The following is a 27,939-nucleotide window of genomic DNA, read 5'->3' on the forward strand; positions in this document are numbered from 1 at the left end:
TTCAAACAATGAAAAAAAAAAAAGAAAGAAGATTATTTGTTCTTTCTTGGCTGAATCCTTCTGAATAGGAGCCATAACATTATGAATGTGTTCCAGTATCAGACGTTAAATGCCCTATAAAGGCTTTTAAAGAGCACCCAAGCCAAACTAATATGCCAAAAGAATGGGGGAAAGTAAACTAGAAATGAATCAGTCAAATAACTCAGAAATTCTCCACAAATTCAGGGTAAACAAAAGAAATGTGGAAGCCAGCAGTCTGTTGCTTTTATTGTGCATTGCAGAGCCTTCTGGAAATCTTAACTTTCAGGTCCAGAAAACAATATTTAAGAGGAATAAGGCAGTACTTATTCATTTTATAGTCAGTCTCCTTTCATATATGATCTCTCGTTAGGCATTGCTTGATCATAATTCTGGCAATTGTAGACTACTTATTGATGACATCCTAAGCCTTTAGGCCAGCAGTTGTTTGAGTTAACTAAAGCCTTATTATTACATGTTTCCCCCTAAAGCTTTGGAACAAAATCTGCAAAGTTTCCTGTGACAAATGGAAAAATTATAGGGATTAAGTAAACTCTTTTCAATATACCATCCTTCTTTTTTTTTTTTCTTTTCTTTCCTTCCCTCCCGCACCCCCTTTTGTGACTAGCAAAACAAATTAATGATTTTGGAGTCTGGGCATTTTATGATGATGTAACTGATTTTCTCAGTTGATCAATATGTGGACCTTGAGCAAAGTTAGGAAAATCCAAACATGTGTCAGCATGAATCAAAGATTATTTTCTATTAGTCTGAGTTGTGGGTTGCTTTTTTTGTTTGTTTTTTTGTGTTTTTTTTTCTATTAGGCTGGGTTGTGGGTGGTTTTTTTTTTTTTTTTTTTTTCTGTTCTGTTCACTCCTGTGTTATTTTCTATCCTGACTTTTTGATTTGGGAAGTTAAATGAAAACTAAGTTTTTAAAATCTCCTTCCTTGCAAATCTCTTTCCTTTGTACTACTCCGTCCCTCAAATCAGCTACAACTATATAGTATGACTTCCCATGTCTCCTTTCTGACCTAAGTTGAGTGTTTTACTTAATTTCACAGTCAGATATTTTTGTGGTTATAATACCTTGCTTTCACATGGGCCATATTTTAAATGCATCATACCTATATTTGAAGAGCGACATATAATTGAAACCTGACAGTGGAACTTAAAAAGTTCAAAAATAGGGAAAAGGTAGGGATATTATCTTCCAGACAACTTTTCTCTACTCCCTGAATTTCAAGGATATATTTCATGAGATAGCAGAGGAATGTTGCCTTTTTGCTTGAAATCTGAGGTCATTTGATTAAAAAGGAAAAAAAAATATGAAAAGGAATAGTTAGAGGCTATAGAGAAAATTGAACTCAAATTTAGTATTCACTAGAAATATCTTATGCAAATTTGTTAATATCTCTGCCCTTTAAATTGCATATCTGTAAATTAGGGATAATATCGTCTACTCTGCAGGGTCACTCTGAATGTTAAAGGCATTATATGGAGATAATTTACCACAGTTCATGATATATAGTAATAATTCAATAAATTAAAGTTATTATACATTAATTCAACAAATATTTTTAAGCACCTACTAAATGCTAGGTTCTAATCACTGGAGATACAGCAATGAATAAAATAGACAAAAACATCCAACCATTATGGATGATGATAAGTCCCATGGAGAAAACCAAGGCAAAAAATAGCAAGGGGAAGCCATGAGGGGAAGCTCTGTGATTTTCAGTTGGGTGGTCATGTAAGCCTCCAGGAAAAGGTGACATTTAAGAGAAGGCTGAAGGAGACTGGGAAAGAAGGAAATGAAGAGTTGCCTTTCTAAATGGGCAGCTCCATAATAAAATGACACTGTGAAAGAGCACTCATCATGTATTCGTGATGGCTTGTCTTTCTGACTGAGCTACATTCAATGAAACACAAAGCCCAGCTTGAGAACCCTGGGGCTGCCCCAAATAAGAACATCCTCCATGCCAAGAAAATGGAGGATTAAAGACTGGTCAAGTTATCTCCAGCCATTTGATTTCCGTCTATTCTTGCTTCATTTCTAATATCAAAATATATGTGAATTCTTTAGAGTATCAGCAGGAAAAATTTTATTCTATTACAGTTGCATTAAGATTACAATCTTCCTTTTTCCCTCTACTAGAGTATCAGGCACAAAAAAATTGTTTCTAGGGAAAAAAATTGCCCAGATAACTCTCTGCTTAGTGATGAAAAATAATTTCAGCTATGGGTTTGCAACCAGAACAAGAACAATCTGATTCTGAGCTGCAGTGTAAAAGGTAAAACATTCTTGGTGAGATCCCTTCTCTTTTCTCTCTCTCTCTCTCTTTTGCCCCCCTGGGAGCCTCAATATGGAGGCAGTTCTGTCAGTATGGAAAGACAAGAGTAGAATATTAAAATAGATGGAGAGTCTCAGGAAGGGGATTATAAATATAAATTCGGAGCCAAAAGGGCATTGCCATTTACTCTCATGTGTCTTCTGGCTGTTGGCCCAGGAACAATACTGCCTGATTGCTTTGCAACTTCAGAAGAAAAGCCATGCTACCAAAATGTTCTATGAAACACAAACATAGAGAAAATGTCCCAAAGGGTGCTGAACACTGAAGTGTAGAGATATTTCATAAACAACTCAAAAAAGACTGCGTTTTGCCTTACCTTTCAATTTATACATTTTAAACATAAAGATATTTGCTACTTCAGCACATACATAGAGAGGTACATTCTATACCTACCATATTATGATGTTTATAAGTTCTATTGAATTACCCTTAATAAAGTAGCAACTTTCTTCTACCTTCATCATGCCCAAAGACACGATTTATAAGATGAAACTACTTGAGCTGACAAAGTTAGTCCAAGATAAACACGTAGTTGGTGTGATTTCATCAATATCAGCATGCATCCGTGTTCTTACGCGCTCTTAACCTTCACGATCTCTCATTTGACCCTTACACCATTGGCCCGCCACATTAATAGTGGTTAAAACACAAATGTTGCTGAGGAAAATTTTCCACCCTAGTGTGCCTAAAGTCTGAGAGCTTGTTACCCTTGTAGAAAAAAAAAGCAAGAAATAATCAACAGAAAACATCAAGGACCTGAAGGACCAGAGAGCTGACAACCACCATCCTCTTGATCCACATCACCCTCACTTTCATCACCATGGTCACCATGTCCTCGCAGCAGCCATGGGAGAACAGATGGACTCTAAAGAAAAGCTCTGCTACGCTACAACACAAGCGAGATTGTTCTTAAAGTATTCGTATGGGTGCAATACTATTACTGGTGAGTCAGAAATAGCCAAAGGAAAATTGTCATGAAAACGTGTGTCAGAGCAGTGCTTTGGGCATCAGCCAAACAGCTGAAGGAACTGTCAGAAGTCAGTGAGTCTATTCTTTACCATCATCTCTCATCAACTATAAAATTATAACTTAAATTGGGTTTATTTTTCCTGTCCCTGGCTGTAAAATTAATACTATAGAAAACTCAAGACATAGAAGTGTAAAGTAAAAATAAAATAAATATCTCACTACTGGAGAGAGCAAAGGTTAATGTTTTGGTTTATTTTCTCCTAAGTTGTTTTTTTCCCCTTTGAGGAAATAATTTTCTTTAGTTTACCCGTTATGATTATTATGTATAAGAATTATTTTGACTTTCCCACTTGAGAGTTAAACCATGAATATATCAAAATTTATTTGAAAGTGCTATTCGTATTCTCAAAAACGGGTATGTGGAATAATCAATTTCATTATTAACCTTTTATATATAATATAAATAAAAGTATATATCTAAAAAATATATAAATGTGTGCATTTATATGTGGAAATATATATGAATATGTATTTATACATAGAAATACATTTTTATATATAGTTTTATATGTATAGTTATACTTAGCTTTAAGTTTTTTTGCTATTCTGAAGCATCTGACAATGAACTGTGAATTTTTGTGCAAAAATCTCTTTGCAGATTAATTCCAAGAACCAGAATTAATGATTAGAATGAAATCCTTGATCTTTGGTGATATAAAATAAAACAAAACAAACAAAAAAACAGGTGTCAGAAGCTAGCTGCTGAGAAAGGATGCAGGCTAAAGAACTAAAGAACATTCTCAGGGGCCCTCTGGGTAGGCAAGACCAGTCCAATTGCTGGAACTCTTGGAGGTGGGGGGCTGAGGTACAGGGTGGGTGGAGAGGATGTACAGAATCTATGAGGAGAGGCTGAAGCAGCAGCAGGGGCTGTGTTGGGACATCAGGGATTGGCTATTTACCAAGTATGTCAGTATTTTAACAACGAGCATCACAAGGGCCTTCTGCAATAGATGAATATCAGAACTGTTCTTGATATATAATGCCACGCTACTTTCAGGAAAACTTCGTTTCATTTCAAACTCTTACCTTTTGTACATGAAAGCTTTCATGTCACTGTAACCTCATCACTATTGCATATTTGCTTTTTAAATCTTCTCAAATTGTTCTCAGTAAAAATTTGAACTTTTCTTCAAATAGGTTTCTTATATTTTGTACTGAATATATTAGTAGCTCAGCAATCCAGTATTTTTTTTTTTTTTTTTACCATTTCTATCAGTTTGTTATCGTTAATAGAGACAAAGCCTCAAAAGACCTTGGGCATTGACCCCAATCTCTAGGACCCCCAATCCCCTTGTGGCATATATGATTAGGTTCACCATGTATAAAATGAGGATGACAGCACACACCCTACACCAGGGTTACGTGACTGTGTGTATTAAATCACACAAAGTTCTATTCAATAGTGTATGTCAAGTAGAAGCATATTCACCGACTAAGAGACTGTGTCCCAAACTGGCACAAGAACTGGGAAGATATGAACTTGTCCTTCAGCAAAATTACACATAACCACATGCCACAGACTTTCTAGTACATTGTAAAATAATCAAAACTGTAAATGAAAAACACTCAGATGTTGACAAAAAAAGAAATGTGTATCTACCATATTGTTTTCTTCCTATTTTACCTTTATCAGGCCATTACTGCATTCTTATTAATTTTAAGGCTATACAACTGAGTTTATTTGCTTTTCTAAGTATACAGTCATTTAATCTGCAGATAATGATAGTTTTGTCTTCACTCTGCTCATTATCCCCATTTTCCTGTTTCAGGCCTTATTGAATTAGCCAAAACAATCTTGTTTATTTTCGTTTTAATGACAGTGGCTCCAGTATTGTAGCATTATGTTCACGTCTCTCCATTCTGTACTGTGTCTGTCTTTAACAGTACTTTCATGTTCACTGAAAGTTTTAAATACAATAAAATGAGGTAAACTATTTTGCTGAATTTATATATGTAGAATAGTTTTTTTCAAAATAACATAATTATGAATGCCTTTAACAATACTTTATATCTGATGCCCCAAATTATCTGAAGTAGACAGTCCTAAATCCTACAGATTAATAATTGACTAGAGTCCATATCCTTCCGGTTATGGAATAAGTGCTAGCATGCTTCACATAAGTAAAACAGTTCTTACTCATGTCAAGTTAGAAAGCAATTAGAATCCAGACAAAAATCGTCTGCATGTCTAGAAGTCCTATTTAAACTCTACTTCTTCAGTATAACCAAACATGGTGTTAGCCACACCACTCTGGAGAAATGCCTACCTCTTTCTGGAAGGTTACTCATAAGATCATAGATTTTCTGGACTGAAAGCACCTTTAATGGCCCAAACATCCAAGAAATCAGTGCCTGATTCCTTTCCATAGCATATGTGCAAAGTGTTTTTCCAGCCTAAGCTAGTACTCCTAGAGTGACTGCTCTTTATATCCCAAGATGTGTGCTTTCATTTCTGAACAGGTTTGATCATTAGTAAATTCTAATACGGAACAAAGAAATCTCCCTCTTTTAACCACTGGCCCTTTATGGGCAAATATTCTGTGGTTTGCTCAATAGGAAATATCTGAAGATGACAATAAGCACATTCAAATTCTTTTTCTATGCAAAGAAAATCCCCCAATTCCCTATATTTCCCCAGTCATTCCTTAGTTGCTGATACAGACTGTTGGATTACTCTAGACCATTGGAAACATTAACCTTTGCTTCCTACCAGCTCCTACTTCTAAACTGGATACACTGGCTCTTCCAGTTCTTGCCTTAATTACATTTTTCTACTTCTATCCACCTAGCTTAAACTTCAGGGTCACCTTAACATGTCATTTATGAAAGGAAACAAGATTAATAATCTGATAAAATTAGATTTTCAAATAGCTGGTCTTTACTAAATACCGAATCTCTCTTTTGCCAAGTCGATAATTAACTTTTATATCTATTTAGTACAGTTTGTTGGACTGGACTACAATCAAGAGACTTGGGTTTTATTCTGCCTTGATGGTTCTCAGGCTTTTTGTTTGTAGAATGGGGGTATTGATGGTCTCTAAATTCTCTTCTGTTTTTTAATCTCTGTAGTAATGTTGGTGTCTATATATTACAGAATAAGAAGACAACCTAACTCAACATATGTCAGCATAATTATTTTCCAAAAAATGTTATAAAAGGGTTTATACCACCTGTGTTTCATATGTGAATTGCTTCAGTGGATTAAAAATTTATATATATACTATTATATAAGTTATGACACCTGAGTTGGTACATAATAGGTTAATAAAAATAAAAGTAGAGAGCTGGATAAAATGAGATTATTTGAGTCCTGTCTAAACCTTATAAAATTTTCTTGCATTTGAACATAAGAACTGAACAATGCAGCAGATAAAATGATTATCCTTGAAGCAAAGCCCAGAGCAAGGAGAAAACATTGCCCATTACTCCTTCTGGAACCTTTTTCCATGTATAAAATGTGCACTATAAATTAACAGCATTCTCCCTTACCAAAAAGAGTATGGGTTTCTTTTTCTTCATGTACCATCAAACATAAAGACAACACTCATCAAAAGTTGAATAATGAAGAAGCTCCATTGGGTGGTTTAATTTTAAGAAGCATCAGTGTTGAAGATGGACCAAAAAAGCATGTTCTATGAGACTTAGAATACAATGCGGTTGCTCTCAATAGCTAAAAACAATTGGGAATTCCCCGGCGGTCCAGTGCTTTTACTGCCGAGGGCACGGATTCGATCCCTGGTCAGGGAACTAAGATCCCACAGGCCACCAAAAAAAAAAAAAAAAAAAAAAAATTGTTGAAATAAGCATGATATGAATACTCTAAGACCTCAAATAAAGTAAAGCATTCCCATTGCTCACTTTGTTTCATGAAAGCATACAAACTTATGCACATACACATACAGAGTTACACTTCTCTATTTGGCCTTTGTAAAAACTATATGGTCTATATTTCTGTACATGATTTGTTTTTCTCCTGATTTCCTCTCTTTATTTTGTGGATACATATAATATTTATTTCAAACATTCTCCTAACATTAAATATATAATCTATAAATAACAGTGCTGCTTATCAATTGTATTTCACTGATGTAGTAGATCACTTACTGGAAGTAAGTAAGTAAGAAGACCTGGAAAAGTTTTCCATCAACTTCCTTTCTTTTGAACTGCTCAGAGCCCTAATAATTGCTTGGCTTCTGAACTGAATTGCCAAACACCTTTTTCTTTTTCTTTTTTTTTTTTTTTGCGGTATGCGGGCCTCTCACTGTTGTGGCCCATTGTGGAGCACAGGCTCTGGATGCGCAGGATCAGCAGCCATGGCTCACGGGCCCAGCCACTCTGCGGCATGTGGGATCTTCCTGGACCGGGGCACGAACCCGTGTCCCCTGCATCGGCAGGCGGACTCTCAACTACTGCGCCACCAGGGAAGCCCCAAACACCTTTTTCTAAAACCTTACATTCTCTCTTAAATTATGAAATCCCTCTCCACCCAAATACCAACCTCTATAGAAGAGACAGAAGACAGATAGGGTACATAGCAGCCCCTGCTCATGCTTCCGAGAAGAAAATCAAACAGGCCCCCAAAGAATATGAACATTAAGTGATATAAATGCAGCAATTTGATTTAGGGAAGTTTTTAGTTTGTTTGCTTTTGGTGTGTTTTTTCATCATGATGGTGAGAATGGTATCACAATTACAAATATAGAGAGAGTATTTGCACCAAAGATATGCAGAAGAGGATCTGTAGGTATATGGACATCCAAAAGAAAACATCCAGGAAGTAAAACCAGAGAGGCCCATAAGCTAAAACCAGAGTAGAATCCTGTAAAATGCATTATGGGAGCCGAGTACAAGGTGTCAGATGGGGCCAATGGCCTCATTTGCCAGGGACTGGAATTCAGACACTAATTTGGGAGGATACCTAAGCCACAGGATAATGCAAAAGTCTCAGGCACACTGTAGATTGTGAAACATGCGGCAAACCCATTTCTCTAAGGCAAGTACAGGAAGTTCCTCACTATATAATAATGTATTTTTCTTCTGCGCACGCAGTCCTTGCAGTTAGGCAATGACAGATTATTAGATAAGCATCTCCCAGTTGGTATATAAGCACTCAGACTAACTGAGTGAGGTGTCCTTTCCCCCAAAACACTACTCTTTCATGCCAAGGACCTCTAGACCTAGGGGTTTTAAGTGCCTTGCTTTTGATTTCATGTAACTTACTTGAGCAGTGAAGACTAAGTATTTACAGCTTGAATTTCTCTTGCAGTTCTTATGTTTCTGATCAGTTTCTTATGAAGAATGAGCTTAAAGGGCACCCATATTCTCCCCAAGGCAGAGCTTGTTATTAATACAATGTTAGGGCTCAGTCAGAAGAACACCAAGTGCTGCTTCCTCTGTTTGGAAAAGTTCTCTGTATTAGCCCCTATGTGCACCTTTATGTAAGGAATCACTGTGTGGGGCAAATGTTCCTTTCTCTAGATAGCTTATAAGCATCTTGATAAATTTACATTAGAAATTCAATTAACTTTATATTAAAAGGTCAATTAACTTGGCCACGGTAGAGATTGTTTTTAATTACTTTTCCTTGTAGGGCTTCTTTTCTTGTCCAAGCACAAGTGACACTATCAAATGATAGTCTCATTGCCTGTGGTTGCCTGAAATTCATTTGCAAAACACACTGAAAATGACTGTCTTGGTTAAACGAATTAATAGGACACTCTTTGGGCAATTCATCACTCTTATAAACCTTAGGACATAAAATATCACAAGCAATAATAGAGTATTTTAGCTTAAACACACTGTATTAGATCATTCATGACAGTATCTTTCATTACCTGTCCTTGTTGGTTTCTGTTTTCTTGGTGAAAGATGATAATAATGTAGAATTATTTTAAGAGTCAGTCCTTATTACATTATATTACAGTGTATTTTATGAAAAATGAGCAAATGATGACATCAAAAACTAGCTATCCTATTCCATTAGAGGGCTCTTGGTTATCTTTGTGTTAAGATGGGCACAATTCAACTCATTCATGTAGGATTAGAACATTACCCTTAGAAGACTCAAGAGATTACCATTTGGCACTATGTGACCAGTGGTAATGTAGTGTCCACTTGTTACCAAGTTGTAACCTATACTAACCATCACTCCATGGTTATTTCAAATGAAAACAATAATAAGGATATAAACATATGAATAATATGTTTAAATATTATATATGACTATATATTATTATATATGGATATATTATATATTATAAATAATATATGACCATATTATATTATTATAGTATTAATATATCATATATATTATATAATATATATATTATTATTATGTTAACTCGGACCTCCAGATGACTAGCAACTTAAAAGTAAAGCAAATACTACTCAGGAGTTTGATATGAGGCAAAGTCTGGAGATGAATTTTCTTGTTTTATTTTTGCAGAAAGGACCTACCTCCACCTTATAGAAGCACTTTATAAACTAATCTATATAAACCTCACTACAAACCTATGAGACAATTCACTGTTCCCATTTTACTGATGAGCAAACTGAAGCTTATGTTTCAGCCAAGTTCACACAATTCATTAGTGGCAGAGTCAGAAACTACACCCACATTAACCTGTCTTTCCAGACTTCCCATTTCCCCTAGGATAAAAGCACTGGCTCTAAGTAATGAGAACATGAACTGCTTACGAAAGGGAGTTGGGGAGTGTGCTGAATTCTTAGAGGGCAGCTTTAGAACTGAGCCAGAGGAAGGGAATGGTTTAGACCAGTGCAACTCAAAAAGAGTGGGGTCACAAGAGTGTAAATTAACTATGTCATTAAGCATATTTTTCCCCATAGCAATGCTTTCTCAGTGAAAGGAGCTGTGCATTGATTTACATTCCAGTGCACACTTATCTTCTCATGCACCAGTAATAGTTTGCAAACCATTAACCAGTCTATGGACCTTGCTTTAAGTGGCACAAGCTTAAGGAATGTCTTATGAAATTTCCCTTTTCTGTGAACAGTTAAATCATTTTGGATCAAAGTTATCCTCAAAGTTATCCTATATTTTTTCCATTTATATAAAAAAATAAGAAAGCCACACATATCCATATCATAGATAATAATGAAGGCCGATGTCCTAAACCCTATAAATCTATGCGGACATTAATCTTAGTTGAAGTAGTATGTCTCTTACTAGTTTTAATAAACTAATCTCTGCCAAAAGCAAAGGAAAATGGCTTTCCTAAAGAATGAACAATATTGCTGTCAGACAGCATGATGTTTGGAGCGAAATACAAATTTTAAAATGTGTTATTCATACCTGCACCTCCACCAATGCTTAGAATCTTAATTTCAGATTTTGTGTCTCCAATACTGAAAAAGAAAAAAAAATGTAGTTTAAGGAAAATGTGCCAGGTGGTTTGTAAAATCTGATTATCAAGTCTAGTTGAAGAGAACAGACTAAAATTACAGTGAACAAAAACTAGGCCAACAAGAAAGGCCTCAATCATTTCAGTGGTTATATTGCTGTCTTCAGAAATCTTTAGAAGGTTCCACTTATTACCAATGTTGAACTGGGATACTTTTAGAAACAGCACTATAAACATCTCAGAGGTAGGAAATAGCATTTGTTTGAAGATTGTTCGGAGAACAAAAACAGAAAAAGTGGGCTTTGAGTCTGGTAATATATAAGCCATTCATTGTAGATGGGAGAAAGGCTAAGGTGATTCATACTCTCTCTGATATTTGCCTCCTTTCCTTCTTCTTGCTAACTTCCTTTCAATAAACAAATGTTTATTAAACATTTATTATGTGCCTATCCTAAGCACTGATACATAAAAATGAAAAGACCACTTTGCTCTTAAGTTGAAATGTGAGACAAAAAAGCCCAGTATTATGGCTCTATGCAGAGATAGAGTGGAATTGATGGACTGGGATGCAACAGTAGGACTTTCTTTAAACTGATGTAAAAAAAAAAAAAAAATGAGGGGTCAGAAAAAGGACGAGGTGCACAATGCCTGCCACGTTGAGAATTTGGATGACTGGGTGAAGCGTGGTATTGAAAAGGAAGCTGGACAATATGATTTTATGGCAAGTTTATGTTTTGTCAGTTTTTTGTGTGTTTTTTTAGGGGGAGGTTTTGATAAATCTGAATTCAACAGACATTTGGATATGCAAGATTGAAGCTGGGTAGGAGAGAGATCAGGATTGATGATGTGTTCTGGAGAATTATCATATAGTAATGGTCGAAACTAGGAGAATAGATTCTATCACCCAAGGGTATAGCAAAGAGAAGAGCAGTGGGATTATGACAAGATACCAACTTTTAAAAGTCAAGGGATAATGGGGAACACACAAAGAAGACAGAGAGGAAAGCAGTAAAGCTCAGAGAGATGATAAGAGAATTAGAGAAGGAAAAGGCCATTGTACGTGGCAGACTGTACTACTAGAACATAAAAAAAGGACAACTCTCCATTGAATTTGGCAATATGAATATCTTTGATAATAGCAGCTTTAAAAGGTGGTTGAGGGCAGGAGTCAGATGGCAATGGGATTAAAAGTGAACTCAATAAAGAAGAAGAAGATCTAGAGACTTTTGAAAAAGGATGAAAGAGTGAGAACGAAAAAGGGAGACTGCTAGAGAGGAAACATGAACTGAAAGAATGGTGCTTGTTTGTTTGTGCTTCAGGATGGAAAAGAAGCCTAGTTTTTGGCTAAAGTGAAGAGCCTGCCCAGAGTAATAGGAAGAAGACAGATTGAAGCAGAGTTCTTAAGGACACTGGGAAACACAGAGTCAAGGACACCTATGAATGAGTTGCCTTTCTCAGTTCTAATTATCTTCCAATTCATAATCATGAGTCCTAATACACCCATCCCTGTCTGTGCTCTTGGTTAATTCTTAAAAATGCTTCTATCACTAGCTAGCATAGCGAGGTTACAGAGCACCTAGGTTGAAAGCCTAGCTTCTAGTATGTAACCTTGAGCAAGTTATTTAACTTCTCTGTACCTTTATTACTGATTCTAAGAAATAGGATAATAATACCGCCTACCTTATAGGGTTATAATTATAGTATCTGCCTTATGGAGGAGTTGTGAGGATTAAATGATATAACTGATGTGAATCTTTTAGAAATGTATCTGCACATGACAAGCACTCAACTTATTATTATTATTCCAGGCACAGCTAAGTGATTTATATGACTTAACTCTTTTTAAAAAAAAAATTTTATTGAAGTATAGTTGATTTACAATGTTGTGTTAATTACTGCTGTACAGCAAAGTGACTCAATTATACATATATATACATTATTTTTTTATATTTTTTCCATTATGGTTTATCGTAGGATACTGAATATAGTTCTCTGTGCTATACAGTAGGACCTTGTTGTTTATTTACTCTGTATATAAAAGCTCACATCTGGGACTTCCCTGGTGGTGCATTGGTTGAGGGTCTGCCTGCCGATGCAGAGGACACAGGTTCGATCCCTGGTCCGGGAGGATCCCACGTGCCGCGGGGTGGCTGGGCCCATGCGCCACAACTACTGAGCCTGTGCTCTAGAGCCCACAAGCCACAAGTACTGAGCCTGCGTGCCACAGTACTGAGCCCGTGTGTCACAACTGCTGAGCCTGTGTGCCTAGAGCCTGTGCTCCACAGCGGAAGAGGCCACTGCGATGAGAAGCCTGTGCACCGCAATGAAGAGTAGCCCCTGCTCGCCTCAACTAGAGAAAGTCCGCACGCAGCAACGAAGACCCATGGCAGCCAAAAATAAATAAATAGATAAATAAGTAAATTTATAAAAAAAAAAAAAAAGCTCACATCAGCTAACCCCAACCTCCCACTCCATCCCTCCCCCAACCCCCTCCTCCTTGGCAACCACCAGTCTGTTCTCTGTGTCCGTGATTCTGTTTCTGTTTCCTAGGTAGGTTCATTTGTGTCACACTGTAGATTCAACATATAAGTGATATCATATGGCATTTGTCTTTCTCTTTCTGATTTATTTCACTTAGTGTAATAATCTCTAGTTGCATCCATGTTGCTGCAAATGGCGTTATTTCTTTTTTTTTTTTTTTTTTGGCTGCATTGGGTCTCTGTTGCTGCGTGCAGGTTTTCTCTAATTACTCTTTGTTGTAGTGCACAGCTTCTCACTGCAGGGGCTTCTCTTGTTGCTGAGCATGGGCTCTAGGAGCACAGGCTTCAGTAGCTGCAGCATGCAGGCTCAGTAGTTGCGGCACGTGGGCCCTAGAGTGTGCAGGCTTCAGCAGTTGTGGCTTGCGGGCTCTAGAGCACAGGCTCAGTAGTTGTGGTGCACAGGCGTAGTTTCTCCACAGCTTGTGGGATCTTCTGGACCAGGGATCAAAGCCATGTCCCCTGCATTGGCAGGCAGATTCTTAACCACTGCGCCACCAGGGAAGTCCCACAAATGGCATGGCTGAGTAGTATTCCACTGTGTGTATGTACCACATCTTCTTTATCCATTCATTTGTTGATGGACATTTAGGTTGTTTCCATGTCTTGGCTATTGTGAATAGTGCTGCTATGAACATAGGGGTGCATGTATATTTTTGAATTATAGTTTTGCCTGAATATATGCCTAGGAGTGGGATTGCTGGATCATATGGTAATTCTATTTTTAGTGTTCTGAGGAACCTCCATACTGTTTTCCATAGTGGCTGCACCAACTTACATTCCCACCAACAGTGTAGGAGGGTTCCCTTTTCTCCACACCTTCTCCAGCATTTGTTATTTGTAGACTTTTTAATGATGGTCTGACCAGAGTGAGTTGGTACCTTATTGTAGTTTTGATTTGCATTTCTCTAAGAATTAGCAATGTTGGGCATCTTTTTATGTGCCTGTTGGTCATCTGTAGTGAATTAACTCTTTGAATTCTTACAACTCCTCTATGAGTTAGATACTATTATCATCCTATTTCATATATTATGATGATAACTAAGAATTATTGAAAACTTGCTATTTTCTGGGCAAGGATCTAAAGGCATTATATGTTACAACAACAAACTTTACTATTTACAGCTGTATGCTGTAACCATCCTCACCCTGCTTACCACCTCCAGATAGGGGATTGAATAATTCCTCTGTGAAAAAATAATCCATTTCACTAAATAAACTTATCTATATTGGCATCTGAGAATCTCCCATCAAGTGCAAAATCTACATCGATTACTACAGTGAGCCAACTGCTCAACAGACTGTTCCTGTACATACACAAAGAGGACCTGAACTAATTTTTAGTGCCTCATTATTTGATTGGATGGACAACCAAGACTCATCAGTAGTTGGGGAGCTCCCCTAACATGAGAGAGACCAAAAGAAACAGAAAAGGAGAATTTAGAAGAAACATGCAGAGAACAGAGGAAAATTTTATAATAGATAAAAGACGGTATTATATCTATGAAAGACGAACAGGATGCTATAAAAAAGGAACATCTTGGAAATTAAAAATACAATAGCAAACAATAGAGGGCTGAAAGATAAAATTGTGAAAACTGGAAATATAAGAAAATTAGAGAATCAACTGAGAAAGTCTTCTGTTTGATGATAGAAGTTCCAGAAAGAAAGGAAAAAAAAAAACAAAAACAGAGGGCAGGAATGATTAAATAATACCAAAGCTTCCCTAAACTGAAGGATCTGATCTTAATTGAAATGGCCCAGGGACTACTCACAAAAATGGGTGAGAAAGACCCACACCATAACTCATCATCTTAAAATTTCAGAATACTAGATATGAGAGAAGATCCTAAAAAACAAAAAACAACAAAAAGGTCACAAACCAAAGCTGAAGAATTTGAATGGCATTAGATCTCTCAACAGTAACTACAAGACCATGGAAAAATATCTTTAAATTTCTGATATAAAATCATTTTCATTGTAGAGTTTTATATCCAAACTATCTAACTATCTAACAATGATGAGCAAGGAGTGAAAGCATTTTTAAATACACAAAGTCTCAAAAAATTTACCTCCCATGCACTCTTTCTTAGAAAGCTCTTAAAGGATTAGCAGGGAAGAAAAAAAAAAGACTAAAGAAACCAAGAAAAAAACAGCATGAGATCCAGAAGCCAGGAATTCAGTACTGGAGAGAGAAGGGAATTTCTAGAAGATGAAATAAATTCCTCATCAATACTTGTATAGCAGGCCAAAAGCAAATCAACCCAGACTGGAAAAAAGAACAGAGAACTCCAGAAAAGATGTTCCCATGAGGAAAAATCAGCAGGTTATTTGATCTGTTGGAATATATTGAGAGGAGATTCATACTTCTGCTTGGGGTATAAGTAGTGATAGGTACATAGGAAGCTAAGTAAATAAACTAAAATTAAGACAATAGTTAACTCTAGGAAAAACAAAAGGCTGTACATGAAAGGAAATATAATGATAATAGTAATGATAGTATAAATGCATTGTTCAATTATGAAAAATATTTACACAGGCAAAATGATATATAAACAACTTAACCAGAATTTAGACATATATATATATACATATACATACACGTATATATTATATATACCCACTATATATATATGTTGTATTGACATGATGGGGAGAGGGATGTGCATGTTTATTTAGCTACTTTAATACATCAAAATTAAGAAAGAGAATAACATGTTATTTAGAATTAGGAAAGAAAATTCCATAAGCAACAATCAAATGTTTTCAGAGTGTTGAAAGTGGTTGTCTCTGGAAAGCCCGAATCAGGAATGGAAGTGGCTAAGGCAAGGAACCACTATTTTTGTTGTTGTTACTCTAAGCATCCATAGTATGTCTTCAAACCAAACGGATGGCTGAAGTAAACCAAGGATCTGCATAAGCTACAGACATGAACACAGTTGCTTAGTATTGCAAAAGAACTCAGAAATTAACTCATTACCTTTAATTTTAGAAATGAACAAAAAGACTCAAAGAAGTAAACTATAATTAGTTCCTAGATAAGAAATTGTATTTGCTGTCTGCTTTGATTTTTGCATTGTTATCCTATTACTTATTACTTATTAATATATGATATTCAAGTTAAAAAAAAACATTTAAAAACTGAACCATGAAAAATAGAAGATAGAAAGGGAAATAAAATTCTATATACATCCAACAATGCCTTCTCTGGTCAGGTGGAGTTAACTGTCCTGGTGAAAGAATTACAGGCCTACAATAGAAAAATCCAGCAAAAGATAAAAATAATCAGTTTCCTTTGCTGATAGGAAACTTTCCTTTCCAGTTGCAAATTGGATCCCCAGCCATTTTTCCCAGTTTTCCATCATTATTTCCTGAAGCGCAGAGTAAGTTCCAGCAACGCACCCCCAGATAGGTGATTTGATTATCATTGCCATGTGAAATCTGTTGCTCTCATAATGCTTATCAGCTCTGGCACAAATTGAACACATTAATCACCAAAAAAAAAAAAAAAAAAGGAGTCTGCGAGAAGGATAGACACTAGTGAGTTTCACCGATAATGAGAAAATGCTTTTTTAGGGCCACATTGCTAATATTAAGTTGAAAGTAAAAGACATTTTTTTTTTTTTTTGGAGAGTGGTAACTATAATGGATAAGGAAAATGAATTTAAATGGGTATTAAGAGAATTGAGAGGCACCCACTCAATCCTCAGGGGTAAATAGTATTTGGTAATTATTTGATTCTAATGCAAAAATACTAGACTCCGTTGGGGATTTTTTTTTTTTTTTTTGGAAGGTAAAATTTAGAGGAGGGCTGAAAAATCTGGGCTCAAAGATTGGGATCTTATCTTTTCCCAAAGGAACGTGGATTTGTGCCTTCAGATGGTTAACGCTTATCTCCGAGCAGCTGGAAATCCAGCACAAATCAGAGCCTTTGAACGTTTCAAGCAAGCGTCTAACTGAAATGCGGCAGGAGAAGGGGCACCGGAGGGTCGAGCGGGGCGGCTGTCAGTACCTCGTTCTTATCCCCGCGCCCAGCCTCCCGGGATGGCCTTGACCCATCTATCACTGCACAGAACGAGACCGAGGCTTGTCCCTGGGACAAAAACGGCCTTTTTTTTTTTGGTTACCTTGCTATTATGCCCGGCAGCTTCTCATCCATGAATTGCTTCATGCACTGATGCTCCGTGGAATTGTCGAGAAACCTCCGGAAAGATTCAACATATCTGCTGTGGTCAGAAAACAAGCTCTTCATGGAAGATGCCATGTTTGGTTTTCTGAGAAAGACAAGGAGGAAAGTGAGGTCTAACTTCTCTCTTCCTTCTCTTCCCTGTTCCTTCTTTCTATCTTCACCCTCACCAGTTTCTATCCAAAAAACCAAAAACCACAAAAAAGCCCTGCTTTGAATTTAACGTGCTGGCGAGGCTGGGTTTGCAAAGCTCGTTACTAAGTGACTATTTGTACAGGACTTTGCCCCTGAGACTTTAACCCCGGCACAGGCGTTTTAGAAGAAATGAGTAGTAAAGTAAAGCAAAGCAGTAAATCCACTGCTGAAACTTGTTTTAAAACTCTTGAAGTTAAGAAAGTCCTAAAAACAGATGACACTCAAATCACTTCCTGTTTTGGCAGCAGGGGCCAGCCAGTAAGTTCCCAGTGGGAAAGTGGCTGCTTTCAGCGCCAAAGGCAGCAAAGGCAGGAATAAACAGGCCAGCTCCAAGGTTACAAACCGCTTCCAGAAATCTACAGCTGCAGAATCTTTGACAAAAGATTGTCATCTGCCTCCAGGCTTTCTGTTAGGAGAGTTTCATGCCTTCACATCCCTAAACACTTGAACTTTAAACTCTGCTGCATTTCTTCATATGCTGATTGATTTGTTGTGATTCAGGAACAGGGCTATTAACTGAAAGGTCTGAGAAGCCTAGTTGGGAGGTGAAGATGGGGGAGAGGAGGACGGGGCAGAGAAAGAAGTCTCAGGGAAGAATGCAGGACACTGGAATCCTTCAATCCATAGGAAGCCTTCCCTAAGTGCTTCTGAACGTGGGATCCTAGAAATGTAGGATTGGATGAGCCTTTGGAGGCCCAGTGGTGTCACCCATCAAAAGAGCCAAAGCGTTTGAGTGTCCACATGCTGGGCCTTTTACCTGGGAAATGGTCTTTAAGAAATCCACCCCTTATCCAACATGGGATGTTAATAATAGTATCCAAATCATGAAGGACTTATGAGAATTAAATTCATATACCTCTCTTAGAAATGTGTCTGCCTAAACCATTCTCTTCCTCTGATTCAGGTCCAAAGCTGCCCTCTAAGCATTCAGCACACTCCTTAACCCTCTTTAATAAACATCTCATGGTCTCACTACTCTTAGAGCCAGTGCTTTCATCCTAGGAGGAAATGGAAACTCTGGAAAGGCAAGATTACTGTGGATGTACTGATAGTTTCTGACTCTGCCACTAATAAACTGTGTGAACTTGGCTGAAACATAAGTTTCAGTTTGCTCATCAGTAAAATGGGAAGAGTGAATTATATCTCACAGGTTGTAGTGAGAATTATATAAATAACATTTATAAAGTGCTTAGCACATTATTACTGCTTAATAACTGGCTCCTTCTGCAACAGTAAAACCACAAAAAAGCAGTGGTTTTATGTATGGACACTGAAAATTGAATTTTATATTATTTTCACATGTCACAAAACATTACTCTTCTTTGGATTTTTTTCAATCATTTAAAAATGTAAAAGTTATTCTTAGCTCGTGGGCTGCACAAAATCAAGTGCTGGCCTGGATTTGGCCCAGTGGCCCTGGTTGGTCGACCTCTAGGCCTCTATACATGTGCTACTTAACTCCCATCTCTATGCAAAGAGCCTCGCCTTCTTCATACTCACTCTCACAAGCTTTTAATTCTTATATTACCATTTTCCACCCTTCTCTTTAGAACTTAATCCAAATCATTCATTCATGTATTCATCTACTGAACAAATATTTAGTAAGGGTCTACTGTGTGCCATTCTGCTGAGAAGACATAACCTTAACCTCTGTCTTCCTACTAAAAACTACCTTTAACTAAAACTCAGTCTTCGCCTGAGGCCCTCACCTGCCTCACTTGTTCGCATGTCTTTCCCAACAATCTGCTCTTCATGTGTGACTCATTAAGGATTTCCTCTCCATTCTTGTTGCTTTCATGATACTGAGAGTCTCTCTCTTTTTGTTTTTTTTCACCCACTTTCCTGCATTAGGAGTCACACTTTCAGCATGACTTGCACTTGACTAAATGCTGGTTTTAACAATCACAACTACCTTTTAAAATTGTATTTAGAATATCCATTTCATAATCCATAATGAATCTGGAATGTCCCTGGAGATTAAAACATCTAGCAGGCTGGTTGGAATGACTAAGTTTTCCCCTCTTTTTTGAAAATTGGGGCAAACAGTCCAGCACATCTATCATTTGCCATGACTTCTCAAAGGTTACTGGCCATAGCATCATTATTGATTTTAAAAATTATTTTAGTACATTGGGATATGATTCTTCTAGGCCTTGAAAGATTGTCAAGTTTAGAATTCTTAGATATTCTCTTACCTACTTTGGGCTTCTGTTCCCTGTTACCTACCACTTATTAGGTTGTTACTGTGTCAAAGTGCCTTCCATGAATTATCGCCTTTAATACTCCTAACCCTCTGAGGATGAAACTATTGATATCATCAAGCAAGACTCAGAGCAAATAAGTTGTACAAGATCGTATAACTCATGAGAGAAGAGTCTGGATCCAAATTCATGTTGTTGAGCTCCATGGACCATTTTTAAAAAATTACATCCTATTACCTCTCACCACTTTGTAGCTTTCCAACATAAGGATTATTTTCCATGGTAGAGAAGACTAGAACAAAGCAAAAGTGGAGTAGTTCTGTATTGATCCAATCACCTATTAATATAATACTATCTGTGCTAGGTCAAGAAGCAAAGGGTTTCCCTTGTTTATTCTTATTGCTCTTATATTCTTATTCCATTGCTTTATTCTTATTAGACTTATGTGATATTCCAAAAAAACAAACAAATGAACCAAAGATAAAAATATACATAAGCAGAATTCTAAGGACCCACTTTTATTGTACATAGCATTTTTTGGCTCTCTCATTCACCCTGGTATATAGTCTTCTGAATACAGTTCTTATTGGACTGGCTTCTTATCCTTAGTAATATGCCCCATAGCATAGCATATATGTATATGACAATGGTAATGTTGTTAAATTATCATAATCAAATAGTTAGAAGAGTTCATTTTATTTTCTCTCAACAAGAAAAGAGAAGGAAGATGTTTTTATACAAATTGATTGGCTTACTTGGTGTGTTGGTTTGTTTGAAATGTAGCAAGTAGGTGACCTCAGTAGTCTTGAAGGGAGGTTTGAAATCATAGTACATAAGATTTTAGAGCTCAATTAGACTGGCAATTTCAGGCAAATATAATAGATACCAGGAATCCTAGTTTCAACAGGACAATTGGCTAAGTTTCTCATGAGTGTAGAAACAAGCCAAGAAGCAAGAGACCTGAGGGTTATACAAGCTTAGCCTCTTACTAACCAAACAACATTGGATAAACAACGTAAGTGCTCTAAGCTTCTTTCCCCCGCATCCATGTTATATGTAAATACGGGAAAAGAAGGTAGACTAGATGATCTTTAACGTTCCTTGAAGTTCTGATTAGTCTTCATCTTTTAAAAAAATAAATTACTGTGAGCTTGTGAAACTGAAAATAGATAGATTCATACCTAAGAGAGCCACTGTATCCAAAGACTGTAGATAATTGATAACCTAAAGATAGTCTCTGGATAGGCAGCCCCTTGACTTTACATGAAATGTCATTGGCCATATTTTATCAATGTAAATTGCTTAAGCTCACATAGGTGATGATATGCCATATGTCTTGTTTTTAATGGCATAGTTGCTTCAATTGCACTTTATTGACATGCAGTTTATAATGGTTTTGTTTTAATTAACTTATAACAGAAAAAAAAAAAGGCCCAAAATACCCAGAGAGGAAACAAACCAAACAAAATAATGCAGAAGAAATATTTGGGGAATCATTAGTTAAGAGGGAGAGGGGTGGATGAGTAGACGAAAATGTTAAAAGCTGTAGAAAACAGTGATATTCTAGAGATGTAAAGCTTATATGAAATGTTTAAGGGTGATTATGAGACAAGACAAGGAAGAAATAGTCTAAGAATTTAGTTCCTATTTAATAAGCCAAAAATTTAAAAAGTCACCTGCAAAAGTCTAGAATCCCTTGCAAAGATAGAGGTTGGTAAGTACTTAGAACCTGGGAAATTATCAGGAACTGGACAATTGTCAAAAAAAGAAAGAAAGAAAGAAAAGAGAGAGAGAGAGAAAGAGAAAGAAAAGAAAAACATAAAATAATACAATTCATCAAACAACCTTTGCCTGAGTCTGTGATACAGATCATCTCGGTTACTGACTGTGACCCTAAGGAGTCTCATGTTGAATTAGGGATCTGGTGAAGGTTAAGGGTTCATGTAAGAGAAACTTTTTTTTTTTTTAAATACATGGACTCCCGTGTTTTTTTTTTAATTAATTAATTTATTTATTTTTGGCTGTGTTGGGTCTTCGTTTCTGTGTGAGGGCTTTCTCTAGTTGTGGTGAGCAGGGGCCACTCTTCATCGCGGTGTGCGGGCCTGTCACTATCGCAGCCTCTTCCGTTGTGGAGCACAGGCTCCGGACGTGCAGGCTCAGCGGCCATGGCTCATGGGCCCAGTTGCTCCGCGGCATGTGGGATCTTCCCCAAGCAGGGCTCAAACCCATGTCCCCTGCATTGGCAGGCAGATTCTCAACCACTGCGCCACCAGGGAAGCCCCCTGGTGGTGGTTTTTAGCATCTGAAAACCTCAGGAAATATGCCTGATATACTATTATTTGGGCACTTCAGAAAGGAGCTACAGCAGAGGATATGAGGGAGGGGGTCTGTCCCAGGCATACCCCATAGGGTCGTGCTTGATTATAAGCATAGCTCCTAGGTCTGCCACTAAATATTATGATGTTAGGTAGGTTATTTATGTTCCCTGAGCCTTATTTTCTTGTCTGTGAAATAGGAATCATCACATCTACCTCATAATACTTTTGTGAGGATTACATGAAATACTGTGTAAAAGTGTTCGGCATAGGGTCTAACACATAGTACTCTGTCTGGTGTGAGACAGGCCTCTCTAACCCTCATGGCCTTCATTTATAGGATGAGGACAATCATGAGATTCAAGTCCAAATGGCAGAATCCATGTCAAGTGGTCCAGAGGGCATTTTTCATAGTGGGAACGAATTGTAAAGGTACTGGGAGAGCTGAAAGGGCCAACCAAGAAACATGGTGAGGCAACCCACCAGGAAGCTCCTACCACCTGTAGGGCTGTTAACCAAACCCCTGGAGCCTGGGCTACACAGTAAGAGCCAGAACAATGGAGGGGACTTAGCCGCTCTTGGAGATGCTCACTGAAACCCAAGGAAATGGGCAGAAATGTCCAGTGTCTCTCCTCTTCCTACCTTCTCATCTTTGTCACTTTCCCTCTTTACTAAAACTAACTGAAAACCAGTTGGCAAGAAAGCTCGGGTGACGTAACTTGCAGGGTTCAGCCCCCTCAGCATGGCACGGAGCAGGGGAAAAACCAGAAGCAGCTCTGACAAAAAATAGGCAAAAACCAGCACAAGTGCCTACTGGATTAACTTGTTGTGAGAGTTAAATTTTTTTTAAAAGTATAAAGTGAAACACCTAGAACATATTAAATGCTCAATGAAAATCAACTATACTTCAATAAAATATTTTTTTAAATGCTCAATGAATGCCAGATAATCACAGTAAAATAGTGAAAATAAAAGCTGTTTTCATTGTATGATGCTATTTTTGTAGTTATTATGGTATTATCATATATGTTATATATTATGATGTTATTATAGTTATTATGATAGCTGCAGGGTCAAAGGAAGGCTGACATTTATAAAATCTTAAAAATGAGGAGCTGAGATATGATCATTAATTCCCTCAGGTCATCAGGAAGATTGGCTTTGTTTTAGGAGGGGGGTATTTGGTTGGTGTTTCTTGGGAATCTGTCAGGGTTCAGTAAGCTCATCACAAAGAGCCATCGGTGGGCACGGGGGGCCGCTCTAACCTCTGAACGTTTCAGAGCCGGCCAGGAGCAGGGTCGGGTTAGTCCCCTCTTCTCTCTGCAGATGGGGTTAGTAAGCAGAGCAGCCTGTGACTCCTGGTTCTACTTCTTGCCACTCTACTTACTAACTCCATGTGTGACTTTGAGCAAGAATTTAAATCAGTTGGCCTTGAGTTTCTTCAAATGTAAAGCACTAGATTCCATCATCCATTTCCAGTTCTAAAATTCTAAGATTACTTGGGTATAAACCTGTTTTTCAGAGCCAGTGGCTAGGATTTCAGGTAGGAAAACAGGATGCCACTCCTCAGAAATGTATGCCTCATTCTCTGATTCTTTGGTGTTCCTCCTTCACTAAATTCAAAGCTATTTTCCATTTTTAAGCATAAATGATATCATCATAATGCACTAATTATTTGGTAAACATAAGGAGAGTATAGTAATTACCCATATGCTCTCAGGCAGTAGAAAATAATTAAGATCTGTTTATCAGTATGGCTACTTAAAAGCATAAAGCATGTATATATATCAAAGTCTGTTTTTATTATTTCTTATATAGGCCTCTAAGAGTTCTTGATACCTGCAGGACCTGAAGAACTAACTCTTTTCCCAGGATGTTCTGTAATCAGACATTAGACATGGAGTGTTAGCCAGTTTCAGTAGCTAGAGGATGGTCTCCCATAAACACAATTGCTGTTACATTTCAGAGTTATCAATTCTGAATGCATTTTGTGCAGTCAAGTGAAATTTGCAGTCAATAAACACATGATTTAAGGAAGCAGCATCGAGTGTACAAAGTGCATATGAAATCTCTCTGTTCTGCTAGTCCAAAGAAATACTTCCACCTGAAGCAGTTCTAGCAGTAGCGAAATGCATATTGGGTCAAAGATGGTGAGAGTATGTGGAATTAACTCAGTTAATTTTGAAAATTTGCTGTGGGGAATTCTGAATACATGTGTGGGCTACCTTGCCTGTGAAACATCATATCACTCCCTCCTACCCCCCAAAAAAGATCACAGAGTGATTTTTGCCTTCCACAAATGCCTGCTCTATTTTATAGTCTGCCTGTAGTTTGGATGCCAGAGGAAACACTGGTTGGAATTCCAAAGTTGATTAAAACTTTTCACAGTATTTGGTCTTTCGCTGGCCAGATAAACACCGAAAAGCTCATCTGTTTTTCATAATATTACTGCTAGAATCATTTTCTTAAGGTTATTTTATCACCTTTTTATCTCCAGTCAGGATAAGAAGTGAATGCATACTGGAATTTAATTTGTGTAGGGAATTCATTTTGTTTAATTTGGTTTTAAAATACTAGCTGTAATCCAGTATTGAGAAGAGATAGCTTACACTCCTTAATAGCCTTATCCAGAGAGATTTTCATAGTGAAAATGGAGGGAGAGGGGGAGATAGATATTCATGATATTCAAACAAATAATTTTAGAAAACCCATGGAATGAACCAAAATTATGTATAAAGACTCAAATTGGAATTAGAATTCAAAGCAAGGTCTTGGTGAATATGGGGCCCTGCACACTGCTGCTAGATGGCAGACAGTGGGAAGAATAAATGAGCTCTAGCTTTTGAGAAACTTAATTAAAAGTTGTATCAAACCTGGGATTCTCCTGAAAGAATTTGTACTTTCTTTAATAAAGGCTGTTTCTCATTGAGAAGCAATTCTAATTTTATACCACGCTTTGCAATTCTATGCTGAAAATGGCCCTTCTATGAGATCTTGTTCATTTTTGCAAAAACAGTATATCGCCACCCCCAGGACCTTCCCCTGGCACCCAGACAGGAGAGCATTTGCCAAAACAATGATAGGAATGCTTGGAAGATAATAGTTCTTTTCTGAACTTTATTACTGTGAGCTGCAGTACAACCAAAAATCCAGACCAAGGGCAATGCCAAGATAAAAAGGAAACCACATTTACCATCCAGATGAGAAATTTTCATTTCCACATTTAAAATTCTGGTAGAGCCAGAGAACAGATGGGTGATGGCCAGGGGTTAAAGGTCAGGGGGAGGGTTTACATCACCCAAAGAGACAACAAGAGAGAGTATTTTTGGAGTTAATGGGACTATTCCATAGTCTGAGCGTGGTCGTGGCATTTGTCAAGACGTCTAGAACTGTACGCCCAAAATGAGGACATTTTACCATATGTAAATTTAAAAATAAATAAACAAGCAAACGTTAGCAACTTTGACATTTTAAAAAAGTGTGTCAGTTTAGCTTTCTGTTACATAAGTCCATCAATAGTCTTGACATCTTACTGGTACTTCTCCACCTCCCTAATTACGATTTCAAAGGCACCCTCCCTCCCACCTCTCCTCAGTTTCCCCTCTTCCTCAGGGCTTGCTATGATCTCCTGATTTCTCTTCTTTTGCAAAAAAACCTTTGAGAACCAAGGCATCGAATTAATGATGATGAAAAGAATTCAGACCTGGGATAGAGCATCAGGGGAGAAAATGTGCTGAGGGAAAAGCTTCGCACAGAAAGTTGGTGGGGAGGTGAGGGGTTCCTTTTTCTGCAGGACCTCTAAAAGTGGGGGACTAGGGAAGGAATGACAAGAAGGATAGAATAACCCTACCTTTTTGTAAAGTGTGTTATAGTTTATGATAATCTTAAACGAGCTCCTGTAATATTCCATCTATCTGCTCGTGTATGTAGAGTTCATTGCCCCCCCATTTTACAGATGAGAAAACAGGGCTAGTATGTGAAAAAGCTTGTATGCGAGCTAGGATTCCTGTGCTGAATGAAATGAAAACATACAACATGAAAGTTGTGAGTTTCAGTTTTATTTGGATACTATGGTCCCAGGAGACATTTTTTCAGGTAGCTCTGAGGAACTGCTCTGAAGAGGTAGGGGGAGAGACCAAAATATATACGCGATTTTGGCAAAGGGGTATGTGCAATCAAGCAAACATCTTGGTAGAAGATCACTGCTAGTCACATATCAAAGTTAAATGATTTTAGTGCTTCTCTAAGTATGGGAAGATGCAAGAACCTAGGTTCATAAAAAATGTCTCCTGAAGTATTTCTAGCTGTCTAAGGGCTTGTTTTGCTTGTTTTCCCAGAGCACAGACTGCCTCATCCTGATCTTCACCCTGGATTCCTTTCAGGGTATATTGTAGGTCAGTGACTGTAGTGGCTAATGACTTGATTCATGTAGGACTGGATGGCGGACAACATTGTTTGTTTTACATCTGGTTCTAAGCACTGGCTTCAATCTAGAGCCCCGTGTATCCTCTGCCCAAATGCTATGAGTCCAGAGCCACTGACAGGGATGTCACCTCCAGTGAAATCCTTCTGGACAGTGGTCAAAGGGTGTGGGTGGGAATGAGTCCGCAGTCTCCACTTTGGGTACATCTTTTAGTGATGACGTTGCAGCCAATGCTGTGTTGATGGGTTTGCTCTTACTATTTTAATTTGGTCTAGAAAAGCCATAGAAATAGGTAGCTCAGGCTGGGGGACAGTGTTCTCTCAGTCAAAGGCCATCTGCACAACAGGCAGCATCAATTTGAAAATCCAAACCCAGAAAAGAGTGCCTGAGATCTCATCCCCCATGTGGTATAGGAGAGGGATTTGACCAATTCAAAGAGTGTGTCAGGCAGGTTTTCCCTCATGAGGCAGGAAGTAATTAACTAGAGATTAATATCTTTGTTTATGCTGTGCCTTGTTCCACAAACTATTTGAGAAGGCTAGCTAGGAAATCCCAGATCTAGTCCTGTTAAGCAAACATAGTTCAAGGAAGATGGGCCCCAGCGCTTCTTGAGAAATTTCCTCAAGAGGCTTTGGTTTGCCCAAATGTTGTGTGTTTTGCTGTCTGTAATGGATTCAGTATTTCTCAACATATTTCACAGTATAAATAGGAAACCGGTTGAGCAAATGCCTATCTGATTGTCTAATCTCTTTTTAAACAGAGGAAAAGAATTTGCCTTTGACTTAAAAACTTGGAAGAGAGTTGGTGGCTCTATTTCAAATCTGATCTGGCCACATTAACTCATACCTGAAAGTCATTTCATCAGAGGGACAATCCCTGACCCCCCCACCCCCCTTTCCAATCCCCTTCCTGGCCTCCTCCAACCTGTTATTCTCCAATATAACTTAGATCTTTCCCTTCAAAGGAAAAGCTCGAAGATCCCTTAGATCTTCATTAGGCTGAAATACCAGAAGGGCCAGGAACTGTGTGTTTGAGCCATAGGTGGATCTCTGTGTATTCCTAGTGCCTCTCACAGTCCTTGGCACATGAGGTAGGTTAGATTAATAAACGGAGCACACTGCTATGGAGTGCCCATAACTATGGGCCAGAAAAGCTGGGCTGCCTTCCCTTTATAAGCAGAGGAAGACTTTTCCTCCCTCCCTTTCATTCCTCCCTTTACATGGTAGGAAAAATGTGTCTCATGCCAGACGATTCTGGATACATGGGCAGCCCCCCAGGGGTGCATGCAACCGTGGGAGAATATAAGACCACTCTTCTACCTT

At 37.8% G+C, this 27,939-nt stretch overlaps 1 protein-coding gene and 1 long non-coding RNA gene across 2 annotated transcripts in view; one reads left to right on the forward strand and one right to left on the reverse strand.

Annotated features, from left to right (window-relative positions):
• Positions 1–17,843, reverse strand: part of HNMT (histamine N-methyltransferase) — a 35,730-nt gene extending 17,887 nt beyond the window's left edge. The window contains exons 1-2 of the mRNA XM_081242226.1: positions 17,425–17,843; positions 10,712–10,764 (exon numbers count right to left, since the gene is read on the reverse strand). Coding sequence (XP_081098352.1) covers positions 10,712–10,764; positions 17,425–17,561 — 190 coding nt within the window. The 5' untranslated portion in view covers positions 17,562–17,843. The remainder of the gene's footprint in view (positions 1–10,711; positions 10,765–17,424) is intronic.
• Positions 1–27,939, forward strand: part of LOC308622068 — a 192,402-nt gene that overhangs the window by 95,310 nt on the left and 69,153 nt on the right. The gene's annotated exons all lie outside the window — the stretch shown is intronic.

The sequence above is a fragment of the Mesoplodon bidens genome (assembly GCF_964165515.1).
Source record: "Mesoplodon bidens genome assembly, chromosome: 8".
NCBI classification, from domain to species: Eukaryota; Metazoa; Chordata; class Mammalia; order Artiodactyla; family Ziphiidae; genus Mesoplodon; species Mesoplodon bidens.